We start from the raw sequence: 12,939 nt of genomic DNA, 5'->3' as shown, positions 1-12,939 counted from the left end.
ATATATATATATATATATATATATATATATATATATATATATATATATGTGTATATGTATGTATGTATGTATGTGTGTATGTATATATATGTATGCAACATCTCTGTTAAACGAATTGAAATTGAAATATATACTTTTTTTATTTATCTCTCTTGATAAAAAAATTTCAAAGTGATTCCAGAGTGAATGAAATGAAAAAGAAAACCCCCTGAGGTTGCATCTGCAGGCAAAACACAAATGTTTACACCTTGTGCTTCTGCCCACGTCAAAGCTTGATATGGAAAATGTGATTGAGCTGTGTAACAACATTACTACAGTAGACACTCCTGCCGAGCTGCAGCGCTGCTTCGAGACACGTCCAGCTGTTTCCTGACTAGTGTGAGAGAATAATTCAGGGTTTGGAAGTGCAGTTATTCAGTGCACTGTCCCAATAGCAAACAATAGACTGAAAGAAAGCAGGCCTGATCTCCTCAAGAAGAGAAAATACAAACACAGGACAGTAAGATAGACTTAGATACCAGCCTCATATTTTATAGTGTGATTCTATGACTTTTCTATGAACCTTCAGCAATGGAGAAAATACATGATCAATGCCTCCTCTGAGCTGTTAGGTAACATACCTAATAGCTTTTAATATAGTGTGTCAAAACTGAGATAGCTTTTAATATAGTGTGTCAAAACTTTTAAATTAATTAATTAATTATTAAATTATTATAGGCCACCTAGTTACTGTAAGTTTCTCCTGTACCAATGTCTAATGAAATCTCTGTATTTTAGCTTAAATCTCTTCTACTATGGACTCATTTGTTTTATCAACATTTAAATAAAATGGAATTAAGTTACACAACTGATATTGCTTTTGTTAGCGATTTTTCGTCCTCTGATGACAGGCGCCGCTTGATTTTGTGAATAGTTATGTTTTTTACCTGATTAAGGAGGTCATTTTTGATTCATCTACTCCTCAAGTCTTACTGTTGGCAAAAGTTTTTCCTAAGATCAACTCTTAGCTGTAAAGCAAAGAGACTTTTTGAACCACGGGGACATTTTATTTGAGGTCAATATGGCTTCAACTAAAAGATGTTTGACGGTTACAATCTGTCACTTCTCTGGAAATTTGCTTTACACTCAATAAAACACAGCACAGGAGATTGACAGCTGGAGACCAGAAATACATGGCACGTTTCGACCCACAGAGAAAATATAGCCGTGTGTTGAAGGCTTGACAGTGACGGACAGCCATCACACGTAAAAACAACTCAAACAAAACAAAAAAAACTCTGCTTTGATCGACAAACCTCAGAAACAAATAAAACTGTATTAAATGGGGCTCCTGTCACTGTGACAGACTTGTCTTTTAATGATGAGGCGTAATTTAGGTTGACTTCTTTTGTGTCTTAATTTTAACTCGCTTTTAGCCATGTTTGTATTAATTTAACACCATTCACTAACTTTTACATTTTACTTATAATTAGGTTTGGGCTATTCTTAAGCTATTAGGCTATTGTGTGGATCATTTTTGGAGCAACATTTGGGTGACTAAGAGTGAAAGTTTAGTCTTCAGTTCTTATGGTTGTTATTATTTGTTGGTGATTATTTGGTCATTTCAGGCTAAGAATTAGCTCTCTCAACTATAGAAAATACCATATTAGCCTTTTCAGGCTAATATAGACACTTAATTTATGGAATCAGTCACATGCCAAAACAAACAGCAAAATCACAGTGTATACAGTGATACAGTATACACTTTTACTTCATCTAATTCATGACTAAAGATTGTGAACATCTTGTTTTCTGTACAAGCAGCTTCAGTTCTACCTTTAACAGACACTAACCTGCTTCGGAAAACTGCTTTCATTCAGGCATGAAGTGCCAAGGACAGTTTTGAGCATCATTTGATGGAATGTCTAAAAATAGTCATGCAGGTCTCAGTTTTATTACCGTTATAAAACAGCAAAGTATTGTTCAAATACCAGGAGTCTTGTATAACTTATTATTACCCCTGTTTCTCCAGTAGTACAGTTAGGAACAATACATTTGTGAAACAAATGTGTAGATGTGTTATTGTCATGAGGCATCTTCTCTTCGAACACTGGATTTGTTGCAACCAACTGCTGGAATGTTTGCTGGATTTTTAACAAGCTGTGGGCAACAACAACAAACAACAAACCAACCCACCCAATAAACATTCATCAAAAAACCACCAAATTTCTATGGCAAATAACCTTTAATGTTCAAGAAATATGTGAAGGTGTCAAACATATAACCAAGTAAACATAGAGCCTCGACCAAAGTCTGGGCCAAGACTTGCTTTCTTAGCACAGAAAATCCTTCTGTGACTAAAAATTTAGTGGATTGTTCCCATTTTTCTTGTTCCACTTATTCTGAAACGCTACGTTGTAGTTTTCATTCCAATTTTCAATACACCTACATATCTGGAAAACAAATTGTTGCCTACGTAAACACTCAAAAAACTCCTCCAAAGTTGATGTAACTTTTCACACGGTAGTGAAACCTGGAGGCAGTTTAGTAGACACTTTGTGTCAAATTGTGGACCCTGTGTCAGACCCTGTGTCCAGACCCTGTGCTGCCTGGACACCAGTGACTGGTGTGATCTACTGGTCCTGCTGGCACTGGCAGAGCTGTTTGTACGTAGAGCAGCAGGGCTGCAGCCAGGGCTTCCATATGATGTTCCCTGTGGACATCTGCATCTCCACAGGCTTCACTGATCTCTGGTGCTTCTCCACTGCCTCTGCCATCACAGCCAGGATGGAGTCAAACTCCGGCTCTGTGTCTGGCGTCAGGGGGGTGGTTTCTGACGGGTCCCTTGAGAGGTCAAAGAGCAGCGGAGGATCGTGGTAGGTCACATAATTTGGCCCGCAGTGGCAGAGGCTGGTGCTGGAACATGTAGTAGTGTTCTCAGGGTAGAAGTTTGGTGTGAAATAAAAGGCTTTCCACACGGAATTCCCTGAAACCAGAAAGTTAAATCAAAGTCCATTTTGGGAAAGACGACCTGTTACTTAGAGACCTAATCCACTGCCACTAACCCAAATTAAGAAATCCAATGTCAAATATATTTACTTTTAAGGCACTTGTGTCAAACTCAAGGTTCGCAGGCAATATCTGGCCCAAATCAAATATGCAGTTAGCATAAACTACATTTTGAGGCAGAGTCTACATTTTATTTTTTAAATTCATTATTTCTGGTTGAAGCATTGTAAGTTCTGATGGACTGTTCTAGAATTGTTGACCGTGTTCAGCCCACAACAAAGGCTGGGCTTTAGATTTCAGCACCTTGAGTGATTGTCAATGGTTACGTGATACTTGGCTTTTTAGGTTGATTTTCTAGGGTTCTTTTAGTTATGTTGTGGATCATATATAGCTTTTGTGCAGTATTATTAGCCAACATTCAGATATTTGGGAGCATACCTTTGGTTAATTAAGCTAACGTTGGGTTCCTGAAGTTAGCTAGGTCTGTGCATTCTAATTTCTCTGGCCACCTCTTAGATAGGATGGCTGAAAATCTATCATCCATCTCTGTTGGTGATGGACGTGGCTGACTCTTCCTCATCAACACCTGTTTTGGTGTTGACTTTTCCAACTTACTGTTCTGTGGACGCCATCTGACTGCGTTCAAGTACATGTTGCAGTAGTGAAACAGGAATTCATGGTTCGACCTTTCTATTTTTCCCTGAAGCAAATCCATGAGGTCACATCCGTCGATTTCTCTGGGAAGATTAAATATAGTGATTCAGCTTTTCTGAGATGTGGGTAATTTTGTGCAGTATATTGTGCAGTATTCATCAAAGGTCTTTTTTTGTGTATTTCAGTTTCCTTGGACTAACGTCAAGCTTACTTAAGTCTAATTATAAAGCTCTGTGTTGCCTGCTCTGCCTATAATAGCTAAATCCCACCTGTCTGCTGGGACTGAAGCTCCACTCAATCGTACCACTGTTGGAAAAAGGTCCATGTTGCTGGTGGGCTCATCCACTTCTATGCCATCAGGGATTTTCTCTGGCCATCTAAGAATTCCAGGCACTCTGATGCCTCCTTCCCAATTTGTACCTTTCCCTGCTGTTTAATGAGGGAAAAAAAGAAAACAACACAAGGTCATGAAAGTGCACCTCTTTGGACATGTAAATCTGTTGTTCCCTGCTGCTAACTTAAAGGAAGTGGCGTCTCCTTAAGACTGCATACTGGCAGAAATAAAAGAGCGGCACAGATACAGTCTGTCTGACAAAACATTCTCTGCCTTTGGAATGATCTCTTCTGGGTCCAAATGCAAAGATTACATCAAATCTCAGTCCAAACTCTGAGCCCCAGTCTGGCAGCATGAAATGAATCATTGACAAGTGTCTGCCGTGGACTGTCTGAGGACGCACCAGTTCACCTCAAGTCTGATACGAAATATTCTAACTTTAATTTATTTCTGCACTATCTACATGTTGTTAGTCGTCCAACAAGGAGAAGTTTTATCGTTTCCAGAGAAGTCTCCTCGAATTTTGAATTTTAAATATAATCTTTTGATTTATTCCGTTGTGCAGGGCTGCAGTTTAGGCGCCCTCTTCCTCCAAATGATATTAAGATCCCACAGGAGCTCCCGATGAATAAACACTGGATCAATTACATGAATATTATGCATGCAATAGTGTGAAATTACAAGTATGCATGCTTGTAAATAAAAAAAAAGTAAGTGGGTACAGCTTTGGTACACACTCACACACACACTGGATTGACCTTGAACTGGCTTCATAAAAATGACACTGAAGCTGTATTGAAACTGAATTCATTTTTGTTGCCTACCATTAAAGGGATGTTACATAGTTTAACTGGGTTTTCAGTTGCATAAAGCTGCTTCTATTTACAATAGTGTTTGCCCCTGAACATTTTGCAGACATTGAGTCCATGTAAGGCTCTGTATCTTTACAATACTGCCCTATTCACATCCTGCTCCAGTGTTTTGTCACATGCATTTAAAAAAAAAAGTTAAATGGTGTATTTATGTTCAATAAAGACTGTGGCATCTCAGGGACATGTTTTTTCATCGGGGAAAAATGTATTCCTTTTTTGTGTATACTGAGGTTATATACTTTGTGAATATATGCAGTAAGAAAATGTAGATATTTTCTGAGGTTATACCTTTATATATTCCATTGGATCCACTGGGGGTTTCCTCCAGATGAGCCCCCTGGTCAGAGGTCAAGTAAATCAGTGTGTTTTCCCTCAGATGCAGTCGGTCCAAGGTGTTGAGGATGTGACCTGGGAGCAGACAGGACATAAATGCAGGTAGATCACCAGGCTTTTCAAACACTAGAAAACCTGCAGAGCTAGAATATCAAGCATCTCTATTTACCAACAGTGTGACTCACCCTAATTGTAATGGGAATGAGATTCTCCTGTGTACCATTAAAGTAACTTCTTTTTCTAAACAGAATGGCAACTTACAAAGTAGTACTTTTGTCACATAAAAAGTGGCCTATTCAATATTTTGTAAAGACTAAAATGTATTCACACTGCAGAAAGTATTTTCGACACACAAAAAAAATATACCACCAGTATTTTTAGATATTGCCCGAGAGAGTTACAAACGCCATTTCCTAAAAATGAGTGCTTGACTGGCCAGGCTGCGGTCCAGATCTGTGCCCCCCCCCCTCTTCATCATATCTGGCATGTGATGAAGAGGATAATCAGACAAAGGCAAGCTGAAAGTGTCGAATAGATCCAAGTCATTTTATACAGAAAAATAGGCAAAACTTAATTTTCAAAGTGGCTGCAACTTTTTAAAAAAAATCTAATTAAATGTAATTGTTCACTGTACGTCTTTGACACTCCCACTCTCTGAGGTCTGTGCCCTTAATGATTAAGAAATAAAACCGTATATGCTAGGGAAGCGTTTAGGGTGTGATCATAAAATATTTGCATCGCAGTCGCAAGTAAAAAAAACAAAAAAAGACACGCCGGGACAAATGGTCAGTAAAATTTTATTACACACTATTGTATTTTCCTTTAAGCATCCTGACCGCGAGGTCCAGATCAAAAAGGCTTCTTGGCAAAAACTGGAGCCAGAAAAAAAAGACCAATCATTCAGCTGGCAAAAGACAGAGCAATTATTGCGCTCTCTACTTCTTTGTGCTGACACTACACACCTTGAGCTAAAATAACTGGAGTAATTACACATTCATTAGGAAAACAACCCCCTATGTTCAGTCCACTGTAGGGCGGGATCACATGGAGTCTCTGAATCTGTGCAGCAATTAGACTGAAATGAGCTATTTAAGCAAAATAAATAAATAAATAAATAAATGTCCCTGACCAGAATTCAGGAAACAGATGGTATTGAATGGATAGACTTTGTCAATTCCTTACACACAGATGACATTTTAATTTGTAGCCTGGATTTTGCCAGGATAATGGGAAAAAAGTCATTTAGAAGTAAAGGCAAAGAAAAAAATGAAATGGTCTAGTTCAGAGCATCAGTGACTCTCCTACAGTCCTTAGAGAAAATGAGTGTTTTAATGAGACAAACATAAATCCTGTTCTACTGCTGCCGTGTCTGGTGCACTGTCTGTTACTACGTTGAGTTTAAAAGAAGGATTTAAAGTCACCAAATACAACGGTTTCATCCTGTAATGCTGGGCAGCAGTACAACAACAACAGGTGGTTTGAATGAAAACCAGGTGTTGTAAATGTATTTAACCAGAATAAAGTAGGTGTAGGTGGGATCAGTAACTGTTATTGACGATGGCATTACCAACACTCCAGTCCACCTCATGGATTGCGTCTCCATAGATTCCGTGCTGACTCGTTCCTCTGAACGCTGCAGAGGCGAACAAAGCTGTGTGGACTTGGAGAAAAGAGAAGAAGAGCAGAAAGGGCTTCGCTGAGTTCCTGCAGGAAACAGAAGAATGAAATATATATCATCACTACAGTTATACAGACTTATTTCACATCTTGATATTTACCTCTGTATGAAATCCGCTGCCTCCTGAGTCATCCTCTGTGTCAGGTTTTCAGAGTGGAATGGCTGCTCCAGAACTCTGTGGTTCCTCATAAGAACACAGTTAAAATAGGGGGCTAGAGTGATGAATCCCAGGATCAGACCTGTGACCAGGAGCAGCAAAGACAGCAGGCACAGGATGAGCCCTCTGTGAATGATGATGATTCCAAAGTAGTGGAGGAAAACAGCAGTGGCCAGGACAACAGTTATCTCCCTGTATGGTAGGAACTTATGTACAACAAAAACAGTGCCATGTCCTGGTTGACAATCCCTCAGGTTAGTCAGGGGGATACCAAAGAAGTAGCTGAAGCCATGGATACCAGGGTGGTGACAGTGGTCGTCACTGCGTTCACAGTTAAGACCCAGATGCCATTTTCCTGGGACAGACAAAAACAATTGACAAAATCATGACAAAGGCACTGCAGAAATGACGAACAATACAACAAAAGCTTTGCCTGACTACCGAGGCTTTTTTTTTTTTTGACAAACTAGCTACGAATACTTTGGTCTTTAACAGCCTTAAAACAGCTGAAGAGTCTGCTTTGTCTGGAAACTTAAGGAAAGGAAAGGAAAGTGCTCTCCTTGTCATTGTGACCTCTGAGTTTAACCCATTACCAAAATGAACAGTGGGCAGCATTGGGGGATGGTGCCATGCTCAGAGCACTTTGGCAGCTGGTGGATTCAAACCTGCAACCTTCCGGACCCAATCACTAAGCCACCACTGCCACTTAAGTTTGTAAACAGCTCCCCCCAATACCAAAGTCCATTTAGAAAATCAGCACTTTTAGTTAACAGGAACAGTTCCAACAGAGTGTCAAATAAGTTTCTCTTATTAGTAACAAATTACATATAAGCTAAGATTTCAAGTTTACATTCAGCAAAAACAGACGAACATTTGTGACAAACCTATGAGAGCTGTTTCATAGCCTTGTTCTTTGACAAGCTTGGCAAAGGTGAGCTCTTGGTCTGTAAGACCTCCGCTTGCTGCAGTAAATATGAAGACACCCGGTGGTATTTTATTTACTATACCTGTTGGAGAGAACATTATCAGGAAAATACTACTATTAATGTAATTGTTGAATCATCCCGGCATGAAGTCAAAACTGTTTGGGCATGTTCTCTACAAAAAAAAAGAAAATCCAATGAATCCTTGTTGTCACCTGCAGTGCCACCTCAGGCATTTTGTCAGTGATATACTGTAGATCTTTATATTAATATATATATTTACATGGGTGTGTTTGTACAGGCCTGATCTTATCGGGTAACGTCCGGTGAGGAACGCCGCCCTGCTGGGGGTGCACAGGCTCGCTGCAGCGATGTGATGAGTGAGCTTGACGCCGTCCTGAGCCAACTGATCAATATTTGGCGTCCTGCAGAGGAGCAATTCATCAGACGAAGGTTAGGATGATTTCAAATATTTTTCTCTGTGGCTTTGTTTGAAATGTTTGAACTACTACTTCTGTTAGTTTTTCTTATCCTTAAATCCTTTCTCTATGAACATCCCCAGAGAAAATCAGCATTTTAAGCTCAGAACTGGAACTGAAGCTTTTGTTGGAAAAAAACTCACTTGCTAAAAGTCGGCGTTGGTTTAAAAGATTCTTTGTCTACAGTATATGTTTGTTCTTTGACTTTTAGTGCCGGGTATAGAATATTTAGTTTGCAGTCAGAAAAGGCTGGTGGAAAAGCATATGTGATGATGCAAGTCTTTTTTAGTGGCAGTTTTTACACAACAAAATGAACAACAGTTCAACAAAACAAAAAGTGCCAAAGTGTTGTTACCTCACTGTTTTATTGCCATAGCAGCCCAGGTCTCCAATCCCCAGGTCATCCACCATTATCAGGATAAAATTGGGCCGGCTGCTTGTCTGAGGATTGAAGCCATACACCTCCGACAACAGCAGCAGTAAAAGCATCTGAGTTGACAGTATTAGTGGAAAGGCCATGTTGTCTGGGACGAAATACTGCAAGGTGATTCACAAATAAAATGAAGTCTAGTACTGTAAACATAAATTTAAAGGAAAAAAACCCACTGATTATTCTACAGTAACATACTGTGGACCATAGAGAAAGTCAGTATTTTCACCTCGTGGGGATATGTTCCTGGGCAACTCCTAAGAGGTATGGACCAAAACTGCTGACGTTCTGTATGGAACACCAGAGAATAAATCATTCTAACACAAGGATCACACACAGAACCTCAAACATGGCTGAACAAACACCAACGCCAAACACAGCAGTATTTTCTAACTGAATAGTACTGCAATAAATAGCATCTGTTATAAAACTGCATTATTCTATTCTATTCTAGTCAATGCTATTCTATATGAATTACACTAACTATGAGATCAACTAAACACACTTTTATCACGTACAATAATAAGCAGATAAAAATGATCAAGTCAGTCAAGCCTCAATGGACTTTACAGTTTTTACATTAGCCCCACCCCCCCACACACATACAAACACAAAACAGCACCTGCAACGGAGCTGCAATGTTTATTTTTTTATAGTAGCAGTTAAACGATATATCGCTGCTATATAACTGCTATATATCTCACCAAACATTTTTATTTGTTAAATTTCATTGCACGCATTCAAAAAAATACCTTTTAACCCCTACAGTAAAACACTTAATAACAATTAATAAAGCGATAATAACCCAGTAGTGAGCGAAATCTAATCCAAATAATGTTGATACGGAACTGAGCTGGTGGGAATGTTAACCCTGAACGCTTTAGACAATTAACGAATGGTACAAACATTGGTAATAAACGTTTTTGACAACATTTCATTTTATTACTCGATTCATTTTATTTGATGTTGTCATTCATTTTTAACTCGACACATTCCTGTGTAAAAACAAACCGCGTGGCGACATGTGTTTTAGCCTTTTTAGCCAAGTCTTAGCGTCTTACCGTCTGTCCCTGCAGTGAGAAGTCATTGGATTTATTCACTTGTCATAGTCTCAATTTAAGTTTATTTGTGGAAGTCCGAAGTTCAGCGGACGTTCTCGGCTTCCGCGTTACTTCCGCTATTCAGCCAAACACATCCGCATATTATTGAGGAGCTCAATAATAAATAGTCCCTGGTCGTGTTTCCCAGCATGCCTGTGGGCTGTAGTTTTTCAAAACCTGGAAGGAAGGACGTGGAAGGACAGGCTGGAAACTGAACGTGGAAAGTTCTTTTCCTTTTTTTCTTTTATCTTAAATAAAAATATCTGAGCAGTTCTCACGTTGTTACTAATAAACATATCTGTTAAACTAAACACGAACACGTGAAAAAATAGTAACTCATTCAAATTGCTGCCCATTCCATACGTAGACCAGTGAGAGTTTTGCTATGTTTTGTATAACTATTTATTCCTGGATGGCTTCTAAGTTATAAAACATCCAGGTCAATAAATGTGTTATTCACTAATTATAATGGCTTTCATTCATTGCATAAAAATGCATCTTAATTATAGTCTTAAGTATCACAAGATGAGCAATAGCCCTCTGAGAATGTTTACATTATCAAATGTGGGCTGAACTGATAAACATATGAACTTCTTTGACTTAAACAAAATACCTTCATATGAAGATAATGATGTAAGGATCCTCCTAGATATGTGTAATAGTGAAAGAACAATCTCTGGTGGAGTTTTCAACCCCAAAAGCATGTGACAGAATTATTTCTGCACATTCTTTGACAGTCCTACTGTAAAAAAATTCCCAATAATAAAACATTATTACAGCCAGTGTGTTGTTTGCTCACCTACAACAGTGTCCCTGGAGTGTAATTCTTCTTCTACTCCCTCTACAGTCAGTGTTTAATTTCCCATGGACCCTCTCCCATCTCAGTTCTCTACCATTTTTGCTCTTGCTTCTTATTTCTGGCACGTCAGCACAAAATTTCCCTACTCCTTTGTTGCTGCTTATGATTATGCATCACCTTAAGTGGTAGGGTGGAAGGATAGACAGTGTCGGGAATTGTGCTAAAAGGCAAAGTAACAATGTTTGTGAAATGCTTTTTGCTGAAATAATAAAATGGAAAAGGGGTAATATGATGGTTTCCAGGCAGCAGACACATTGTAGAATGACATCACGGTTTTCATGTTAAGCATAAAATAGAAAGGCAAACAGCAGGTGCAAAAAAGCTGGTAACTGTGGTCAGCGTGCAGTAAAGCAGAAAATAAAATATTTAGATAGCATGGACTACACAGCTGAAGATATTAGTATTATTATTATTTTTTTTTGTCTGTTCACTTATTAAAGTTGTTATTGATATTGACAACATCCAAAGTGGCACAAAGTTTAATGTGAGATCTGATTTTTCAATTCTGCCGATGATATATTTTTAAGCAATAATTATTGCTTAAAAATAAAAATCCTAAAAATCTCACTGTCTCTTTCTCACTAAAATATACTCACCGTGGGGAAAATATCATGCACGTTAAGCAGTGCTTTCTGTCCTTATTTATTTTAAGTCCTTGAATATTTCCACAGTAATACTAATAATATTTTTGTGATGCCATGGTTTGGCTCACAGAGACGGCGTCACACCGTTGACCAGTTCACCTGGTAATTAAGTACTTCTTTGTCACAACATTTTCAGAGACATGATTTGCCAATAATAGCGTCCACATGTACCACTCGTTATCAGTGTCATGTCTTTGGTTTTGTCCTACCAGCCCAGTACAAGTACATGTCTTGTTATTACTTACATGATGCAATAATTGAGCACAGAGACGCCATGCAGTGTGTTGGTGTGAGTGCAGATTGTTAAACAGTTCATAAATCCTGCCTTACTAACCCCAGCGGCAGCTGCTGACGCACCATAAACACCTCCATTAGTCTGAGTTTGGGAGGAAACTTAAGTGTCTCCTCTTGGCTTTTGGGAAAATTTTGGCCATGATGAGAAACTTAAAGAAATTAAAGGGCAGTTTAGATAAAGGAGGTACTCTTTATTGACTCGTCCTCTCAGCTCATACGTGCACTACTAAATCTTGGTTGAAAGGTTTAGAGGCCTTCCACTATTAGCAGTGGCTGCAAGGCCAAGAGATCTGGTGGTACGTGTGGTTGTCGTAAACTGTACTTCTTTGCACCAAACTCCGACACAGGAGTATTGTTGGTCTAAGCTTGCCTTAATCAGCATTTTTTTTTATTTCCCTAATGAGGTTGACGTAAGCCAGACACATGATGGCCCTGCGAGCTAGAAATGTTGATTTTTCTCCATGGCCTTTGGTGTGGGAGAGTGAGCAGTAAACAAACATCTGATGTTGGTTTGAAAAGGCAGTTGAATATACTGTAGCGACTAAAAACACATTTATTCAGTGTAATGGACCAAAACTGGCATTGGTTTTTACGATGTCAGTTTTTTGTCTTGTGGCTAAAATCAGTATTTTTTGCTGGAAGTACAATATGGTTAACTCTAAAAACATACAACTAATGCCTTCCAGGTAGCATGGGTCATTTAGATCCAGAGCGACCATAAAGTTTTCACCTTTGAGTTATCAGTATAGCCCTGATGTTGACAAAATAGAGGAAGATATAATCCCATGAAAACAAAACTAAATAATGTCATATAAAATTCTTTTCAATTTATAAAAACTACAAAAGGGGAATTCTCACAATCTCATAGAAAGATGTGGCCTGTGTGTAAGTAAGGCATAATTATATTTATCTCTCCTTGGCTTACAGCAGGTAAAGGCCGGAGGCACACACTGACGAGAGGGCAAATCGGCCAATCCTTATAGCATCCTCATAAGGACGTTTCAAGGTCATGTAGATAAAGTTTATCTGATCAAAGATCAAATCTTGCCTTTAGATCAAGGGGAAAAGCTGTCAAATGTGGAGCCAGAAGCGAGCGAGGAAGGAAAAGGAATGTGAAACAGTGAAATTAAAGGCACTAAAGAGAGACTGGAGTAGAGAGAGAAGGATATGTGGGTGTGAGGAAAAAATAATAAT

General features: G+C 38.8%; 2 protein-coding genes across 8 annotated transcripts in view; one reads left to right on the top strand and one right to left on the bottom strand.

The window, feature by feature from the left end:
* Nucleotides 1-8,375, top strand: part of pnpla4 (patatin-like phospholipase domain containing 4) — a 14,205-nt gene extending 5,830 nt beyond the window's left edge. For 4 of the 5 annotated variants that reach the window (XM_008325269.3, XM_025062193.1, XM_025062192.1 and 1 more), the window contains exons 8-9: nt 5,225-5,283; nt 8,241-8,375. In XM_008325269.3, coding sequence (XP_008323491.1) covers nt 5,225-5,255 — 31 coding nt within the window. In that variant the 3' untranslated portion in view covers nt 5,256-5,283; nt 8,241-8,375. The remainder of the gene's footprint in view (nt 1-5,224; nt 5,284-8,240) is intronic. The other variant, XM_025062194.1, reaches the window with a different exon arrangement.
* Nucleotides 1,912-10,081, bottom strand: sts (steroid sulfatase (microsomal), isozyme S). 3 transcript variants are annotated; one of them, XM_008325271.3, is made up of 11 exons: nt 9,910-10,078; nt 9,078-9,136; nt 8,774-8,955; nt 8,243-8,364; nt 7,901-8,023; nt 6,960-7,371; nt 6,749-6,885; nt 5,137-5,256; nt 3,912-4,071; nt 3,604-3,725; nt 1,912-2,965 (listed from the first exon to the last, which is right to left on the bottom strand). In XM_008325271.3, exons 3-11 carry the CDS (start codon nt 8,935-8,937, stop codon nt 2,613-2,615), a joined length of 1,713 nt encoding a protein of 570 aa, XP_008323493.1. In that variant the 5' UTR covers nt 8,938-8,955; nt 9,078-9,136; nt 9,910-10,078; the 3' UTR covers nt 1,912-2,612. The 3 variants fall into 3 exon arrangements, with proteins under 3 accessions (XP_008323493.1, XP_008323494.1, XP_024917959.1); XM_008325272.3 differs by having other exon boundaries at nt 2,613-2,965; nt 8,774-8,907; nt 9,910-10,081; XM_025062191.1 differs by lacking the exons at nt 9,078-9,136; nt 9,910-10,078 and having other exon boundaries at nt 2,613-2,965; nt 7,901-8,114; nt 8,223-8,364; nt 8,774-8,800.
* Between the last annotated feature and the right edge of the window lie 2,858 nt (nt 10,082-12,939).

Source organism: Cynoglossus semilaevis, chromosome 14, assembly GCF_000523025.1.
Source record: "Cynoglossus semilaevis isolate Cse_v1.0 chromosome 14, Cse_v1.0, whole genome shotgun sequence".
Classification (NCBI taxonomy): Eukaryota; Metazoa; Chordata; class Actinopteri; order Pleuronectiformes; family Cynoglossidae; genus Cynoglossus; species Cynoglossus semilaevis.
This window is presented reverse-complemented; position numbering and strand designations above follow the sequence as displayed.

Bases quoted from the DNA above. Each gene is read 5' to 3' on its own strand.
- sts (XM_008325271.3), bottom strand. From the start codon at position 8,937: ATGGCCTTTCCACTAATACTGTCAACTCAGATGCTTTTACTGCTGCTG. The intron at 8,365-8,773 runs GTAACAACACTT...GCTCCTCTGCAG, and splicing joins TATGGCAATAAAACAGTGAG to GACGCCAAATATTGATCAGT. The intron at 8,024-8,242 runs GCCTGTACAAAC...TCTCTCCAACAG, and splicing joins ACGTTACCCGATAAGATCAG to GTATAGTAAATAAAATACCA.